At 44.5% G+C, this 17216-nt stretch overlaps 3 protein-coding genes across 4 annotated transcripts in view; 1 reads left to right on the top strand and 2 right to left on the bottom strand.

Moving 5' to 3' along the window:
* The window catches only part of LOC118507428 (sine oculis-binding protein homolog A-like), a 31993-nt gene extending 28383 nt beyond the window's left edge, over positions 1 to 3610 (top strand). For both annotated transcript variants that reach the window (XM_036045898.1, XM_036045899.1), the window contains exons 4-5: positions 1466 to 1783; positions 1849 to 3610. In XM_036045898.1, the coding sequence (XP_035901791.1) occupies positions 1466 to 1783; positions 1849 to 3485 (1955 nt within the window). In that variant the 3' untranslated portion in view covers positions 3486 to 3610. The remainder of the gene's footprint in view (positions 1 to 1465; positions 1784 to 1848) is intronic.
* A 143-nt stretch (positions 3611 to 3753) lies between these two features.
* On the bottom strand, positions 3754 to 5277 carry LOC118507429 (guanine nucleotide-binding protein subunit beta-like protein 1). Its single transcript, XM_036045901.1, has 2 exons — positions 4924 to 5277; positions 3754 to 4862 (listed from the first exon to the last, which is right to left on the bottom strand). The coding sequence occupies exons 1-2, from the start codon at positions 5059 to 5061 to the stop codon at positions 4029 to 4031; spliced, it is 972 nt and encodes a 323-aa protein (XP_035901794.1). The 5' UTR covers positions 5062 to 5277; the 3' UTR covers positions 3754 to 4028.
* Positions 5278 to 5880: 603 nt separating this feature from the next.
* LOC118507433 (odorant receptor 43a-like) lies at positions 5881 to 7361 on the bottom strand. Its single transcript, XM_036045907.1, has 5 exons — positions 6553 to 7361; positions 6387 to 6486; positions 6231 to 6323; positions 6015 to 6167; positions 5881 to 5940 (listed from the first exon to the last, which is right to left on the bottom strand). The coding sequence occupies exons 1-5, from the start codon at positions 7359 to 7361 to the stop codon at positions 5881 to 5883; spliced, it is 1215 nt and encodes a 404-aa protein (XP_035901800.1).
* Between the last annotated feature and the right edge of the window lie 9855 nt (positions 7362 to 17216).

A 17216-nucleotide genomic window follows, 5' to 3' on the forward strand; every position in this document is an offset into this window, starting at 1 on the left:
ATTGTCTTTTGAGTGTTTTTAATTGATGAGGTCCCTTCGTGACATGACACACCAAGGAGATGTGTGCTTTAAACAATTTTAATACTGAAAGCGAGCTATCGGGAGGCTTAATGGCGTAATCCGGGCTAGAAGGCTTTTTAAAATCGAACCACAATTATGCAACGGTGCACGAATCGGTGCAGAGATTAATTTTCACCGAATGCATCTATAATGACACAGCCATGGAAATTCCACCAATACACCGTATTGGATCAACAGGTCCAATTGGAATCCTTGCCGTACAGTTCGGTGGAAAAATCGCTAGCCAGTCGGGGCCAGACCGTGTGGCAGGGCACAGTCCGAAACCATGTTGTGGTGGCGCATTTCTAGGATTTCAGCCTGCCATTGTAGCATCTGCCAACCATTGTGCCGAGCCTAGAAATCGCTTCCGTACCATCCCAGCGATTTCCCGAAATGGAAACCAAAGTCCGGGGGAACGAGGCGCCGGCATATGCTTTTACCGGTTCATTAAATTCGCGAAAAATGTTGTGCCCTGTTCGGGCGAACAGAGTGCATATCGATGCAGTCGTACCGGAATTGATACTTTTCAATGGCACGCGCATACCCTGGCGCGCTCTGGGAGTAGCGTTGATGAGCAGTAGCCCAGCCGGCACGAAACGACGGTTGGCCGCGCTGGGGTACCATTTTTACGATTCACCCGGAACCATCCCGGAAGGGACCGCATGAAATTGAATCTATTCAAATCGGCGAAACGGCCGAAGTGGCCGTTGGCATGGATTTGATAATCGAAGGTTGGTCATTATTTTAGTATATTTTTGGTTTTGTTGCGGTACAAGCAACGGTAACGTCTCTTGCCCAGTGCGTTTGCCGAGCTGTGGTGTACCGACAGTGGGTGATGGTCTAATAGCTGGTGGGCTAAACGCACCCCAGACTACACCTAAACTCCACACTATCTCCACACGTATTGCATTGTGATTATTAATAATGAGTCGCAGGAATTCGAACGATGAAAGATGTTTGCTCCCATTAGCGACTGGATTTCCACTGAACGGACAAATTTATTTTCTGGTGAATTATAATTAAGGACCGTGCGTATGCCCATTCTACAAACGCCGACTTACTTGCGGTTTAAGCCACACGCAATTATTTGCGGTGAAATCGGCACGGTCAAGCGTACTGGGAAGCCATTAATGAATGCAGGATTCCAGTACTTAGTATTGCAGTGCGTAATGACCTTACTAACTCTTTTTTGTTTCATGTAGCGTCTACCTCACTTCGGTATTAAATAATAGAACAAATTACAAATTTCGAAATCATTGCTATCCACCAACCTACTCTTAACGATAATCAATTAACTTTATTTCCCGCGAATGTCCGCGAAGGTGTGTGACCGACCAGCTCAAGTAACGTTCTAGATTATTGCTGACGGGTTCATTATATATTTTTTCTTTCTCCCCACCAACAGAGCAGACCTGCCAGTGGTGCCGTAAGGTGATACCGTCCCACCAGACCGGCATCTTGGGCACTACCGAGGGTATGATATTTTGCACCGAGGCCTGCTTCTCCCAGTCCCGGCGGGCGTCCTTCAAGCGAGCGAAAACGTGCGACTGGTGCCGGCACGTGCGTCACGCCGTCAGCTACGTGGACTTTCAGGATGGTGCTTCCCAGCTGCAGTTCTGCTCGGACAAATGTCTCAACCAGTACAAGATGCAAATATTCTGCAACGAAACGCAGGCCCATCTGGAGATGAATCCACATCTAAAGGAGAAGAGTTCCTCCACGGGTAAGCGGGCGCAGTCGGGCATTCCCTTCGGTTGGTCAAGTTAATCTATTTCCTTCTATTTTTAGGAAGTCTCATAACGCCCGAACTGTGGATGAAGAATTGCAAAAGCTGCTCCATATCGCCGGTGTCCGATCGGTCGGAATCGGTGTCACCCGTTCCATCGATACCGGTTCGCTCGTCGCCGGAACCTTCCCCCATTACGCTACGGTCTCCAACACCGGTCAAAAAACCGCTCATATCTGTAGCTCCACCATCGAAACTGCTCTCCAAGTCAGCGCATCAAAGCTCCATGAGCCGTACGAATCCAAAGAGTTCCCGTAAGCGTCGCGCTGGTCATAGACCCGCGGTGGGATCACATGCATCCGCCTCCAGCAAACGATCCACATCAGCAGCACATCAGGCGGAATTTGGCGGCAGTGCCATCAACAGTAACAGCACTAGCATAAACAACAACAATCTGACCATCCCGAACAATAACCTGACCGGAAGTCCGCCAGCCGTCCTAACTGCTGGCCCACCAAAATCTGCACCCAACGTGCAAGATTTAAGAGTTTTGCAAAAGAATCACATGGGTATGGCGTCCAGCGAAGGGCCACCGATGGGAGGATTCGATGGGCGCGATCTATCCGCATCAGCCGGTGGAGCTCTTGGGCCACCGCCACCTCCTCCTCCTCAGCCGCCACCGCTGAACATCCCACCACAGTTCCTTCCACCGCCGTTGAATCTCTTGCGAGCACCATTTTTCCCCCTAAATCCGGCTCAGCTACGTTTCGGCGGTGGCCTGGGTGGCTTACCGAACGGGCAACCCCCAACCCACGGTCCACCGATGGGTCCACCACCGAGTCCGCTGCCCGGTGGACCCATGGGTCCGGGCAATCGACCCCCACCACCGGTTCCCAACCTGTTCGGGTTCGGTGCCGCTCCGCCCGTGACGATTCTAGTCCCGTACCCGATCATCGTACCGTTACCGCTGCCCATTCCGGTACCGATTCCTGTGATAGATTTTTTGAAAGCAGCCCTACCGAAAGAGGAAGCAGGGAAGAGCGAAACGCGGTCCGAGCAGGAGAAGGTTACGCCGGAAGATAAGCTGGGCGATCCGGTGATGACGGTTGATAGTGATGAAGCGATGGTTGATGAGATTGCAGAGCCGTCGGTCGTGGAGGATGATTCGGATGTGCCGCTGGACTTTACCGTTGGTGGATCAGGAAAGCAATCCGATCGTGATGTAGCTGCAACCGGTAGTAGAGTCGATGCTTGGAGCGAATCGGAACACACGGTTCTGGTGGAGTCTACACCATCTAAGAGTGACGGTATGACAACCTATGCGCTCTCTACGATCGTATCGAACGGATCGGAAACTGTCCCAGCGTTGGGAGATGATGAGCCACAAGACGAGTCGGTGCAGCGAGTGTTGCCGAAGTTTAAAATAACTCGTTTGGAGGCAGGGAACCAAAATCAGCAGGAAGCGAGTGAAGGAAATGGAAGTGGCGGGGAACCACCGGCCGAGGAAACAGATATCGAACGCGAGCGTAAAGAGATGGTCGAGCGTAGCCGTCCTTTGAGGAAACGAAAGCGGCTCGTTGTGCAGCAGCATTTGCACACTAAACACGAGCTGCCGGAGCAGCTTTTGAATGAGGGAATGGCGGATGATCAAGAGTATGGTACAGGGATTGAGCTAAGGTCGGGTAGTAAAGGTCAGTGAATGGATTAGCCACACAGGGGGGGAGACACACACACACACTCATGGTGCTGTATGGTATAGTTCGTTTTAAATTGTAGTTGTCCGCTCCAGTCGTAGGATTTAAAGGCCTCCGATAGGCTTTTAGCATAGGCAAGCTAAGCTATCAGGACGGTAGGAATAAAATTCACCATCATCCGGACAGTTTCTCTAGCCTATCCCCGTATCGAGTCATAGTTGTAGTTATTTTGCAGCAAATTGTAACAGAAGGACCTCCTTGGAGAGGCTGTCGTACGTGTTCTGGCATATTGTATAGAATTTTATTCGTATCAATTATTGCATAAGTAAACATTTGCGATTCACGATGCCGGCAAAGCCCGATTATATGAATGTAAGCAAAAGCATTTGGAAATTTGATTTCAATTTAACAAAATGAGAAAAAGCGCTTCATAAAGCGTGTGATAAAAAAACGCATGTGTTTGTTTGTGTGTATGTGTGTGTGTTTGTGTTAGTTGGAGTATTCCTTCGCGTCACGTCACGTCTGCTTTGTTCGGTTTCGGCTGGCTTTCATTTGTACAAATCCCACAGCGAAATCTGTCCATCTTTTCCGGCGGCAGCCATTATCGGTGCGTTCCACATGGTGACCTTTGCTTCCGAGTACGCAACATCCAACAGTTCGGCCTTGTGCTCGGTAAGAACCGCCAAGGGGCGAAGGCTTTTCCAAGAGAATATTCGCAACCTTCCATCCCATCCGGCACTGGCAAACACCTTCAAATCCTTGCGAATCCGTACCCGGTGCACACCGGCATTCTTGATTCCGATTTCACTCTTCGGAAGCAGCTGCTGCGTTTTGCGGTCGATGGAAAACACGAACAGTTTGTCTGCCGATCCACCACAAATACCCCGGTTGGTAACGGGATCGTAATCGATCGTTTGTAGACAGTCAGCATCCTCCGTAATGTAGTGGGACGTGGAACCGACCGGACGCCCGGTACGATAGTCCCACAGTACGAGCGCTCCCGACTCGTACCCGGCAAGCAGATAGCGCTGGTTCTGGATTTCGATCGGCTGGAAGCACATGACGGTGCCGTACGGGAGCGCCTTTTCATCGTCAGCCGTCGGAGAGAAGCGCATCGTTTCGCTGAACGTTTTAGCGCACAGCACACTGATGGCTGCCCGATCGCGGGGTATTATCACAGTACTCGATTGTGCGTCGTGTGCCAGACGGCAGAATCCAACGTGCTCGGTGGAGATTTCGTGGCGCAGCAGGTATTCGGCGTCAGCAAGCGTCCACAGCTTTACCGAGCCGTCCTTTTCCTGCGTGATCAAGGCATCGTCGGAATGGGTAAGGGATAGAATCGGGCTCGAACCTACGCTAAGCTGATATGACGTACGATTGGTCTGGGGGAATGAAGCAAGTGGGAATGAATAAGGCGAAATCGTGTAGCTTGAGATCACATACCTGTAACTCCCACAGCTGGACAGTTCCTTTGTCCGTGCCGGCATACAAGTGTTCCGGGGTGTGAAAGCAAAGCGAATAGTACGAACACGATTCCGACGAACGCAAACAAAACACCGGATCCGGTGGAAGTAAGGCCATGGTTTTTATAGGATTTTTGGAACCTGGTTGGTACAAAAAGGATACAAGTTCGGTTCACTTATTACGTACCGAAAGGTTGATCTATCATTCCGACGACTCGAAAGGTTGAAAATGAGATAAAAGCTCTAAACACGTAAAAAATGATAAACACAGCAAGAAAATGAAAACAGCTGTTTATTGTTGTTGTTGTTGGTAGGAACCATAACAAAACTAGGCACAGATACATGAAGTTGACAATCTAGAGTGAAGTACTGATCACAATGGTATTAAACGCAACTATCGTACTTCCGTACTGACACCTAGATGGCGCTGTTAACCGATTTTAAAATTGAAATGGGTTTGAATGCACCGTTGTGTTTCCGTCTTAATATTTTTATTTTAATAACTAATTTTAATTAATAATTTTAATAATATAATATTTTAATAATTTGTAAGGGATATAATTGCAACAAGGCATCTGATTTGTGGATTGAATTTTATTTGTGATTATCTGTGTATAATAGAACTCTTTGCAAGGCGTGTAGCGCTTAACAAAATCAGCAATGCAAGTGTTGCTAGTAGTACAACCGAGCATGCCCGGAATAAGGCAAATAACTAGGAGGAAATTCCTAGTTAATTTTGTTTAATTGTTTTTTGTGTGAATTTATGATTTGCAATCATCACACGCGGTGATGACAATACGGCGTCTGACCGTAATAATAAATAAATAAATAAAAATTAATAAAAAAGTGTTGCTAGCCAAGTTATGTGTTTTTCTGCATGTCTGGAATATGTAACGGCAATTAAAAGATAAATACATTCTCCAGCATCATTGACCATTTAATCTTCCTCATTAACGCTGATCATCATCATTCCAATGGAGTAGGTCTTTCTGTAAATCTAAAACCATTTGTACCGCAATAAGAGATGAGAGATGTAGAAAGATCGATTGTGTTGAAAAGATGTTCATTTACCTCAAAAAACGCTCTCATATTAACGGTCCCAAAACCGTACGAAAGGCGTCCGGGATGTTGAGATGCAAGTAACAATAATTTCATGGCCTTTTGATCGCAAACTTCCATGTTGTACCAGGGAACGTTATAAATGGCAACCGTTAGCTCATCGCTCTGAAAGGTAAAAGTAAGCCATATTTATTGCACTGTGCAAAGGAAATTGGAAACACCACAAACTTTAATGTTAAAAACTTGTCCCAAAGCACAGCTGAAGAACAGTTGGGCTGTGAGCATGATGAAGAGAAAGTATCCTGGGTACCAGTCGGGAACCTGGCGACAGAAAATGATTTATATTCAATGTTTTGCATGTAGTGAGCGCATCCGTTATCTTACCGAAACTATCACCACCACAATGCTAATCAGCTGGCAGAAGATGCACCCGAACACGATGAAGAAGTGCAGCTCGAACAAACTGCACATGCTCTTGGAGTAGCTTGAACGGCACAGTAAAAAAGCGATGAGTGCATTATCGTCCTGAATTACCGCCATCCCTACTTACTCCAAATGTTCGATATGATGTTCGATGATCGACTGTATCCGGGATCGTATTTCCCTCGTATGATGTCCATCGGTGTTCAGCGCACCAAGCCGACCCAAACGGTCCAGCTCGAGCCGCAGCATGTCGACTTGCAGGCAAGCGTTCTGTAGAAATATGAAAAACGCAGTCTCGCTAGAGATGATCCCCGACACCATGAGGCCACTTTCGAACAGTTGAAACGCAAAGTTCAACGCGAACCCCTTCAGATAGTCCATCCCGACCGTGGGAATGTAGAATCCGAGCGGGAGCGCATACTCAACGCACACCGACCAGATCAAAGAGGACACGAAGATGAGCATGGCCGCCGCACTGGAGCAGAATCCAAACAACGCCACCAGCAGATATGTGTCCACCAGCGTGCGAACGAGCAGTGCGTCCTGTTCCGGATCACCATGGAACTGATCGAAGAACTGTACCATGAACTGATGCAGCTGCAGGATGAGCGATTTGTGCTTCACAAACACGTGCATCTTGATCCAGGCGATGAACACGTACAGGAGCGTCTCGAAACAGAACATAAAATCGACCAGATTGCCGTACGTGGTCGTCAGGTTGTACAGATTGATCCAGAAGAAGGCGAACGAGTTTAGCAGCACCAGCCGGAGGTGCATATTTCCCGGCTTAAAGTTTGGCGTAAATACATCGATCCCGACCAGACCACCGATCCGGTTAACGCTGGTCACGATGCTGTTGTACTGCTCGCGTGGATCCGGCGAGTGACGTTCCAGGCGACGTCTCACCACGGTGCGGAGTCGTTCCAGCAGGTACATCCTTACGGGTTCGTTACGCTTCCACGAATAGAGGTGGCACGCCCGTTTGGGCGTTGATGCCTAAAGCCGTAGAAAGGCTGATTTTGTGGTGAATTGAATAATGTTTAATTTATGCTAAAACCAATTAAGTCAGCCATTTTTTGTGAGCTTTCAACAAATACCTTGCGGCGATTTTCATCGATGGGAACTCTGATCAACTGTTTAATATCTGCTTGATTGAATGGCCACTTTTTATGTGAATACATTTAAAATTGAATAATTGAGGACAATCAAATGGGAAGGTAAGGGAATAGAAGGCTAGTGTTGGGAGACTCGGGACTCGGAAGATTCGAAGATTCAATCCTTAGAAAGATCCTAAAATCGGACTGGATCCTTGATGACGGATTCGAATCCGATTCGGATTCGATTGGGATTCGATGTACGATTGGATTTTGATCGAGATTTCATAGGGATTGCATAAGGGTGAACAGGCTAGAATAGTACTGTTGTTTGCTTTCCTCATTCTTAGTCGGATCTTGATTAAGGTTGGGTTGGCCAGTTGAACGAAGTGACCCACCCGGCCACTAAAAGGAAACATAGCAGAAGGGATTCGGACTCGGATTCTTATTAGAATTGGGATTCGAAGATTCGTATGTCTACTGGGATTAATTATTCCCATCACTAGACACAACCACAGGAATTGTTGGTGTGATATTTATCTATATTGGAAAGCACAAGAAAGCCCCGAACGATCAACTTTTGTTCATACTGACTGAGGCATTTATTTCACATACATTATATGTTTTAAGTATATGTATATATATAATATATTTTACGATGTATATAATCTTTTGTTTTCCATTTGTTTAATATCCAGTATAATAAGAGCTTTCGTTTTTCGTCTGTTCGTGTGTGTGTGTGTGTTTGAGTTTGTTTTGTTTCGTTTTTTTTTTCCTTTTGCTTCCTCCGCATCTGCTCTGCTTTCATTCACTCGCTCTGTGTGTTTGCTTGTTTCTTCTTACTTTTTCTCTTTTACTCTTCCGTTTCCCTTTCACTGTTGTTTGGTGAAGTATTATACAAGTTTGTTTGTTCTTTTATCTCTTTTGTTTTGTTTTTCCCGCTTTTGTTGTTGTTTGAATTAGCCAATGTTTCCCTTTATAACTGCTCTGCTTGCTGTGTAATATTTTGTATTGTTTGCTTTTGTCAACTGCTTCACTGGGGGTTTTTTTGTGTCTGAGAGTGTGTTTTTGTGCCGATTTCTATGACGTGCGAATAAACAATTTTGCCTTTACACCGTTGTGCGAATGGTAGGCGTAGGTAAAGTTCCTTGTTTGTTTGTTTACTTTTTGTTGCTGCTTCTTTCTAGCGTGTGTCGTACGGTCGTAGTTTGCCTTTTTGCACTGTTGCACACTTTGCTTTCCTTTTTGATAGTGCAGTTGAGACACACAACTTTTGCCACCAGCTCTAGCCAGTGGTGGTGCAGTTTTTTCTTCTTTTCTCTTGCACTTGTTGTTTCTGTTTAATTGTTACCTTTGACTGCAAGTTTTGCTTTGTTATTTGTAACACTTTTCTTTATTGTTTGTGTTGCTTTTGGTTGGCTTGTTGCGCGAAAGAGTAAACTCAAGGTGCAGATTGTTTTACAGTTGTGTTCTAATATTTTCGCATGACTTTGAAGTGAAAGAAAATAAAAAAGAGACGATATTTCCTTCATTTTTATCGCACATTCTTACACTGTTCCTGTATAACACACATCGATAAAGTGGGTTGGGCTGGCCTTTTTTTGTTGTTGTGGTTGTTCTGTATTAACTAGTGTGTGGTTATGCTTTGTTTGCATCGTTTCCTATTTGAATTTTCCAGCTCTAATTGCTCTAAACAGTCACAGTTAGCTGCGTCACCTTTGCTCCACCTCGTGCTGGGGTTATTTTACTTGTTTTTTGTTTTATAACGGAATGAATAGTTCTAGCGTTGGTTTGTTGGTTTTTCTTTTCGCTTGTGTTTGTATCGCTATCGATTGGTTTTGAATGTTGCACGGCATGCGTAGTAATTGGAACTAGCTTCCGATCGCTTCCTTTGGTTTCGCTGACCTTAACAGTCGGTCCATCCTTTGTCACAAGGGTTCGGTGCTCATTTGTGGTGGAACGGGTTGGGGTTTTTTTTGTTGTTGTGAATATCTTTTTTTATTGGTTTAATGTATTTCAGCTCATTCACATTGGCCGGTGTCGATTGTCATGTTACCGTTTTGTGTGTGTGTTCGTGTGTGTTTGTTTTAATTTGTTGTATTACGCGAACGAAGTAGTGGAAAACGCGGTTTGTATTTCTCCCGTCTTTTGTGCAGTAGTTTTTTGTTTTGTTTGTTGAGTAGCTCGATAGTTGCATTTTGCAGGCAAAGTTTAAATGTGTTTTTTTTAAAGATCATTAGAGCATTGACTTTTTTTTTCTTGGGGGGACTTAAACGTTGAATTTGACAAGTGTTTTGGGTTGGAATATTCCACCCTAATTCACCATCGCGGTTTTGTGTGGGAGGTTTTGTAGTGTAATATTTGGTTTAATTTGTTTATGGGCATATATATATATATAGTTTACACGTTTATACCATTATTTTCCGCGCTGGATCGGTTTTAGGAATCATGTTCTCCACGGTCGTTCGTTTTAGAGTTTTACTGCGTCGCCTTTTGATCCTCCTGCCCATATGCAGCAGCAGCAGCAAATGCGTTAAACGATATCCGAGCTCCGAGATATCGGGTTTTAAGTGACTAAATGATTATTTACAGCAAGTCTTTTTTCATCGTTTTATCACGTTCAACCTTGTTTCTTTCGTCCCCTCCCCCCCCCCCCCATCTGCCTTTTTGGGGTGGGGGCTGAGCTTGAGTTTGTCCGCTCTTTGTTTTTTTGTTTAGGCTCGTTAAAATGAATTGTTTTCACCTGGTTAATGCTATGTTTTAGGCTTTTGGTTACGATCGTTTGTTTGTTTCTTTTCTTCTCTTTTCTTGTTTGAATATTCTTTCACTGCTTTCGTTATCTGTTTTATGTTATCGCCCCTTTTTCCGTTTTCCATTTTTTTTTCTTTTCGTTATTCACACCACTCACTTTCGGTTCGCCCATCGTGTGTGTGTGCGTGAAACTTTTCTTTGGTTTTCTGCTGTTTTTTTTTTCACTTCACACGCTGAGTGCTGATTAGTGTTGAGTTGTTCAGCGCCACCTGCCAGTTCATTTCACATCGCCCCATGTGCTTTATCGTGAATATAAGAGGAATAAAAAAGATATTCTAAACTTGGCAAATGTACACGTACTCACGTCGATAAAACTATTGCCCTGCTTCCCACTGCCATCGGGGGCTCAGCTCAGCGATATATGAACTCGCTAGGCGTTACGGCTTTAGCTGTCTCTTGGTTTGTTTGTATGTTTTTTTTTGGTAAAGTGCAAATATCAGTTGCTGGTTTGGTGGTTTACTTACGTGGCTAAATATTTAAGTGCAATTGTTAATGGTGCTTTCTGGTGGTGCATCACAACACTTAAGAAAAAGTGCGTTATAGTAAGCTTTTCGTTTTTTTTTGTTTTGTTGGTTTGGTTTGGGTTGTTTGTTTTTTCATTCATAATGAGCTTGTTAGCATTTTTGTTGTTTGCTTTTCAATCGATCTTGTGATTGTGGTTTTTTACTTTTGTTCCATACATCGTCCCTTAATTTGATTTTCTCGTTTATATTCTCGATGCTTTTTTTAGGTGAGTTTGCTTTGTTTTCTTCTAGTTTTGTTTTTCTTTTTCACCGTATTTTTCATTTGTAGCTACTTGTCACAGATTTTCATTTCTTTTCATATCTTTTTTATCTTTGTTGTTACTTTTCATAGTTTTTTGTTTTTGTTCCTTTTCATACTTTTATCGTTGTTGTTACATTTCCTTGTTTTGTTTATCTCTTTTTCAACTCTTTAGCTTTTGTGCTAATTTTATAAGTTTTGGATTTTCTTTTTCAATTTTTTCATCTTTCATGATACTTTGGGTGTTTGTTTTTCTTTTTCATCCTTTCTTATCTTTGTTATTACTTTTCTTCAGTGTATTGTTTCTTGTACTACTGTTTTGTGTAGTTTTGTGTTAGACTCCTTTGCTATAAAATTCTTCTGTGTTATTTTTAGTGTCATTCTGGTTATGAACATAATATTAATTGCATTAAAATATGCAAACACACCTTGTTATCTCGGAGTTTTCGGATTCGGAAAAATAGAACAATAATTAAAAGTGAACTAAACCACTGTGTCTCTACGAAGCTTAGCGCTTATTGTGGGATGGAGTTGAATGATTCTGTATGGTATTAGGAAAAAAAAAATGTCTTTATCTGTTAATGGTTGCTCTTGTTGTGATACATGCTCTAACCTATGCGTTGAAGGTGTCTCACTTCATAAATCCATCAATATAATGACTAGTGAGATATTTCACGCATACACAATTGTAACACATGCCCCATAAAACATGTGACCTTCTACATATGAACGATCCAATCGGCGTTTTGGATACTCCGAAAAGAAAAAAAATGCATTATACTGTGTCAACCCGAGCCGATAGCGCGACGTTATCGCCTCATATTTATCACCCCAAATAAATGGTGCCAAATGCTGGACAACTGCACCGGACCAGACGTGGATGACGTACGGTGATAAATATTGAACGCCCGGTTTCGTTCCCTCGTTCACAGACCATCAGTTATGGTACGGTCCATAAAACATATTTTCGTCGCTAAACTGTCACCCTGGCTGCCGTGTGGGAAGCATCAGGGAAGACCAGCGCTGTGAAAGTCCCAGCAGGGGAACAACTACAGTGTCTTCACGGGGGAGTATTTCACCGGCCCCCGGGATCAATGGGCTGGAAAGTTCGATTTACGAATTCAACAGCGGGGGAATCAGCTCAGAAGGGTTGGCTGCCCGGTGCCACTATAATCTAAGCGGCAAACGACCAGGACACCGAAGCACTGGATAATTCACGTCTAATGAAGGCGTCACAGTAGTGACGTCATTACGTCCCATTACGACCAGCCCACATGTCCCCCAATCCTCACCGCGTCCCTGCACCCGATCGAGGAGCCGTTGTTTGATCGTTGTTTTATAAGCGCAGGCAAAGGACGCGATAGCGTCAGTGGGATGTAAGCGAGCGATAAATAAACGCCTTCGCGTGGTGGTATAAAGTTTTGCGTTGATGACGTTAGATGCCGAGGGCCGAAGGCGTGCCGAAAAGGGGAAGCAACTCGGGGCTGGGGGTGTGCTACACTTTCCTGTCTGTTTTGGCCAAGCCCTGTGAAGGACGAAAACTATTAGTCGTCGGTTTGACCGCACCCTGCGTTACGTCCACGGGGGGGTTGCTGTGTAATTCGATTCCACGCAACCAACGACAACGTTCATGGCGTCAGCGGATATTGTCGGACCCCCGACTGAAGCAACCCAGGAGGGTGTTGTGTGTGCGTTTTTTTGGTCAGAATGTACTCAACTGTGTGGGACGAAGTTTGACATCAACGCACTGCGTGGCATTTAGAAGTTTGATTATTTGAGCTCCCTAGACCAATACCTTTGCTCTGAAGGGAATTACGAGATGAGCGAAAGGAGGTAACATAAAAGGCCGCATCGAGAGAATACGTAACGTAATTTACAAACAACTTGTAAGCTTGTAACGGGCAAACTGTTGCGGGAGTCTCTAGCTTAAAAGGAATATCCGATTAAGCTTGGTCTAAGGGAACAAGTATCATAACCATAACCATCGAAATATCATAAATACCGCGAAAACATGAAATACAAGCTTTATTTTTTTTTAATTATACTCCTGCCCACACGAAATCAAAATTCCTCAAAATTCCTTCGAACCAAATCCAACTGCAAGAAAAGATTTCAAGCAAATGACAGTGTCCCTCAACTAGGCTGGGGCAGGGAACAGAACAATGTTTATCTTCTTATGAATGGTGAGCTTCCTCCGGAATCGTCTGCGTAGCTGGTGTCCGCCAAAAATCAGCCTCGTGCACGGTGGATGTGGCTTGACAGGTCGCGATGTCCCGATACCCGGAAGTGGATCAATTTTTAATGGACTTTGGGCAAATCTTTACCGGAACCGGTGGCGAGGTGCACGAGACAGACAATCTTCTTAAGATCTTCCGCCGAACGAAGACGGGGAAATCTGTCATCCAACATGGATAATACCTCCGCCTATCACTTGGCGCGATCTGGTGGTAGTTTGCGGTAAACTGGGTGGTATGATATGGAAGGGATACCTTTTTTGTAAAAGAGTGACCTTGTGGTTGGGTTTGCCTGGGGGTTTGCCGAACCACGGGCAGAAACCATCCGAACGCGGCTACGTGTTTCATTGTGCTATAAAAAATGCAAACGGGACCTTTCGGTGCGATTTTTTACGAGCAGCTGATGGGAAACTACCCTTATCCAGAGGGGCTCAGGATGGGATGGCAAAAAACGGCATGCATTTTCATCACCGGAGCGACCTTCCGGTTTTTGGTTTGGGAAAATCTTTCCGAAAGGTTAACCTTTCCTTCACCGGCCAACGGATCGTAATAGGAAGAAGGGAATGATTTTGTGATTTAATCCTGTCTCTCTCGCTCTCCTTTTCGTTTTGGACGCCACCTCTCTATCTCTCTTCTTCGCTCTACGGTTAAGTAAAAAATCCCCAAGACCAGGGGGGTTCGGACCATTTTTTCCGACGATGCGTGCCGGTTTCCTTCTTCTCAATCCCATCCTAATTAGGTGCAACAAATTGAATTTTATGAATGGTATGTATGTGCCTCTATGCTATATTGCCATGCGGGTTTCGAGTTTTTGCTTGCTCAGCCAGCCGGCCTGGGCTGTGAACCCGGAACTCGGACAGATTGAGGATGATGCTAGCTCTTCCCGTTTGTTTTTCCACCAAAGTTACCATAACTTATGTGTGTGCCCTTGAAACAGCGGTAGCCCAAAAAAATTGGTTTGAACAATATTTTTATGCTCAGCCTCGCGCATCTTACAGTCGGCCTTCTTTTGGTTGGTTGTTGTTTTTCTGAGCCGCAAGCCTGCGCCCTAAATTGATGACAAACCTTCTACGCTCGTTCCCCTAAAAGGATGGACTAATTTGTGTTAAAGAAGCGCCATGGTAAGTGCCACGTGCCACGGGATGCTTGTTGAATGTAGCTATGGGGCGGAAAGTAGCAGTGGAGGCTACAAAAAAAGAGTATCAAAAGCACAACTCCAGCTCCATTATCCGTTCGTTGGCATTTTGATCCGCTGGCCGACGAGAATCTCCGCTAACGAGAGGCAATAGTGGCCGTCTCGTGGGGATATCTGCTTTCCCATTATTTATCATTCGCGTTAAAAAGGAAAATATCTCGGCGTCTTGCTTGCTTTCCAAACTTTGCGAATCGGTTCACCGCCAACACACACACACACACATACACAACCCCCTTTGGACCGTTGTTCCAAACCGAAACGGAACCCTTTTCGCGATCCGCTCGAGGAGAAACGAAACGAAAAAAAACGAATTCGTTGTCTGGCAGTTGCGGATAGCGATGGAACGATCTCGTGTCGAGTTATCTCGAGCGTCAAAAATACATTTCCCGACAATTTTCCACCGACACTAGAAAGTGTATGTGTGTGTGTGTGTGTGACCGGGGATGGGGGGACCGAATGGTCGAGGTTTAATCTAATTTTGCTGTAAAATGGTTTAATATTTTCATCTCTCAGGATGAACATCGCATCGCTACTGGGAACGTTTTACTTTCGAAGAAACGAACAATCGCCATTCCTGGCCGGGGTGATGGAAAAGACAGATACACGCTCACACGCAGCGGGAAGAAAAAAAAACTGGTCCCAATAAAAGTTCACAGCCCATGACGCGCAAGATACGGGATTTGGAAGTGATTTTGGCAGTAGCGCTTACCTCCGAGCTACACGAAATGGCGGACATCTTAAGCGCCAAATAATGTGTTCGATTTTACGATGAGCTTCGGCCTTTTTTAGGTGAGATTGGATTTCCAGGGGGGTTTTTTCAGAGTGTAATAATTTTTGGGATCTTTTTGCTTGTTCACCCAAACCCCCTCACCCTCACAGGCCAATTTAGTGACCGTAAAGTATCGAACTGGCTAATGTTTTGTGGAGATTTCCTGGAGTGGCGTTTGGCTTTACGCAACAATAGCTTTCGGGGCTTTGTAAAGGCAATTGAAGCAATTTCCGAATTGGAACCTGTTACAAATAAATGGGTGGATAAATGCGTATTGCTGTCGTAAATTTGTTAAATCCAGGGTTAAGAAAGAACTATTCTGTTCCTGTGACACTAAACTCGCTCGGGCCTATGTAAAAGAAATTTAGAGATGCGAACAGGTGTAGAGGCTGGATTTTTTTCTTCTTTGGCCTAACGACCGCCTAGGTCAAGCGTGCCATTTCTGGCACGGCCACGTAGTTGTTTAGTCAGTCCTCACTTGGGATGGCCAGTTTGGATGGGATTATAACCCCGGTCCTACCATGTGAAGACCGACGCCGTTTTGGCCTTTACCACCGAGCCACTCTGGTAGCTAGTAGCAGGAGTACAAATGTTCAAATATACAAAAATTGTGACAATAGTAACAAGTTATTGTACTGCATTTTTTAAGAGCCTAGTGTGAGTATTTTTAAATCAAATAAGGCTCGTCAGGCTCCAGTGTAGTGTTGCGAGATACGGGACACAGAAGATCCGAATATCCAATCCTTAGAAAGATTCGGATTCGATCGCAAATGTCTGATTCGCTTAGGATTTGATATTCGTGAAGGTCGGGACTCGAACTCGGATTCTTCTCCTCATTAGGAGATTCGAATCCTCGCTGTGATTTCCTGGGCTGATTATGTCAAGCGAAAGACATTGGGTGACCTATACTGACAAATCTTATGGAAAAAGAGGCTGTGTGTTGGGTCAAAACTGCGATGCAATGCCTTCGTCAGAAAAGCGTGGTATAGCTGACGACTGCTGCAGACTAAGACCGATTATTATGAAGACCTCCTATGGAATATCTCTAGGCCGGTAAATAATCATTACTAAGCCGAAGGTAGCAACGACAGAATCATAAAGAGGAATTATTTTAACATCACCATGACCAAGCATTATCTTTAACCATAATCGCGTGAAGTTAAGTTGAAACTTGGTTCTTCGTATCTGGCACCTTAAACCAGTTGCCTAGTCAAGAAGCAGCCACGCTGGCTCGCTTCTTCTCAATAAGATTATCGAAACATACATCAAAAGTTAGCGCCAAACGGTCATCGAAACATTCCTACCGCTACTTCAGCTATTTCTAACTAACCGAAGCGAAAGCAACGCCACCGTCTCGATGTCGTTTATCGGAGCCGGAATCGAATAAATCAATTTAGGTTCTCTTTATTTCATTATTTTCACTTCCAAAGTGACCAAAGTGTGTTAGCCAGACGGGGATGGTCTTCAGAGAGATAGAAGCATCATTCGAACCGGTCAGGAACCGATATTTCGCCACAAATACAACACGAGCTGAGTAGTCGAATGAGTAGATGTGTTAAGTAAGATAAAGAAAAATGTGACAGCTCAGAAGAGCAAAACTAAAAAAACCTGATAAATAAAGTTTTAATATTTGTCAAAAACAAAGAAAAAGCTTAAATTTATTAAGCCAGAAATATTATCCACTCACACACAAGAAACTTCACCAAGAGCGGTAATAAAAGGCAATTGAAGGGTAGTTTTCCAAATGCGTAGCCCGCGATCAAATTCTTGCGCTGTCACAAAGGGAATGGCAACAGTAAAAGGAGAATCCTACGGAGGATTGCATTAGTGAGCATTATTAGATAAAACCTTTTTTTTTGGTTGAAGGGAACTTAAAAATAGCTTCCGTGCCAAAGCACCTGATGTCAGAAAGGGCATCCAAGATTT

Source organism: Anopheles stephensi, chromosome 2, assembly GCF_013141755.1.
Source record: "Anopheles stephensi strain Indian chromosome 2, UCI_ANSTEP_V1.0, whole genome shotgun sequence".
Taxonomy (NCBI): domain Eukaryota; kingdom Metazoa; phylum Arthropoda; class Insecta; order Diptera; family Culicidae; genus Anopheles; species Anopheles stephensi.

Excerpts from the sequence above, each read along its gene's own strand:
- LOC118507433 (XM_036045907.1), bottom strand. The coding sequence starts at position 7,361 with ATGTACCTGCTGGAACGACTCCGCACCGTGGTGAGACGTCGCCTGGAA. Across the intron at positions 6,487-6,552 it reads CATCATATCGAACATTTGGA|CTACTCCAAGAGCATGTGCA; the intron begins GTAAGTAGGGAT and ends GTGCCGTTCAAG. Across the intron at positions 6,168-6,230 it reads GACAAGTTTTTAACATTAAA|AGCGATGAGCTAACGGTTGC; the intron begins GTTTGTGGTGTT and ends TTTACCTTTCAG.
- LOC118507429 (XM_036045901.1), bottom strand. The coding sequence starts at position 5,061 with ATGGCCTTACTTCCACCGGATCCGGTGTTTTGTTTGCGTTCGTCGGAA. Across the intron at positions 4,863-4,923 it reads TCCAGCTGTGGGAGTTACAG|ACCAATCGTACGTCATATCA; the intron begins GTATGTGATCTC and ends TCATTCCCCCAG.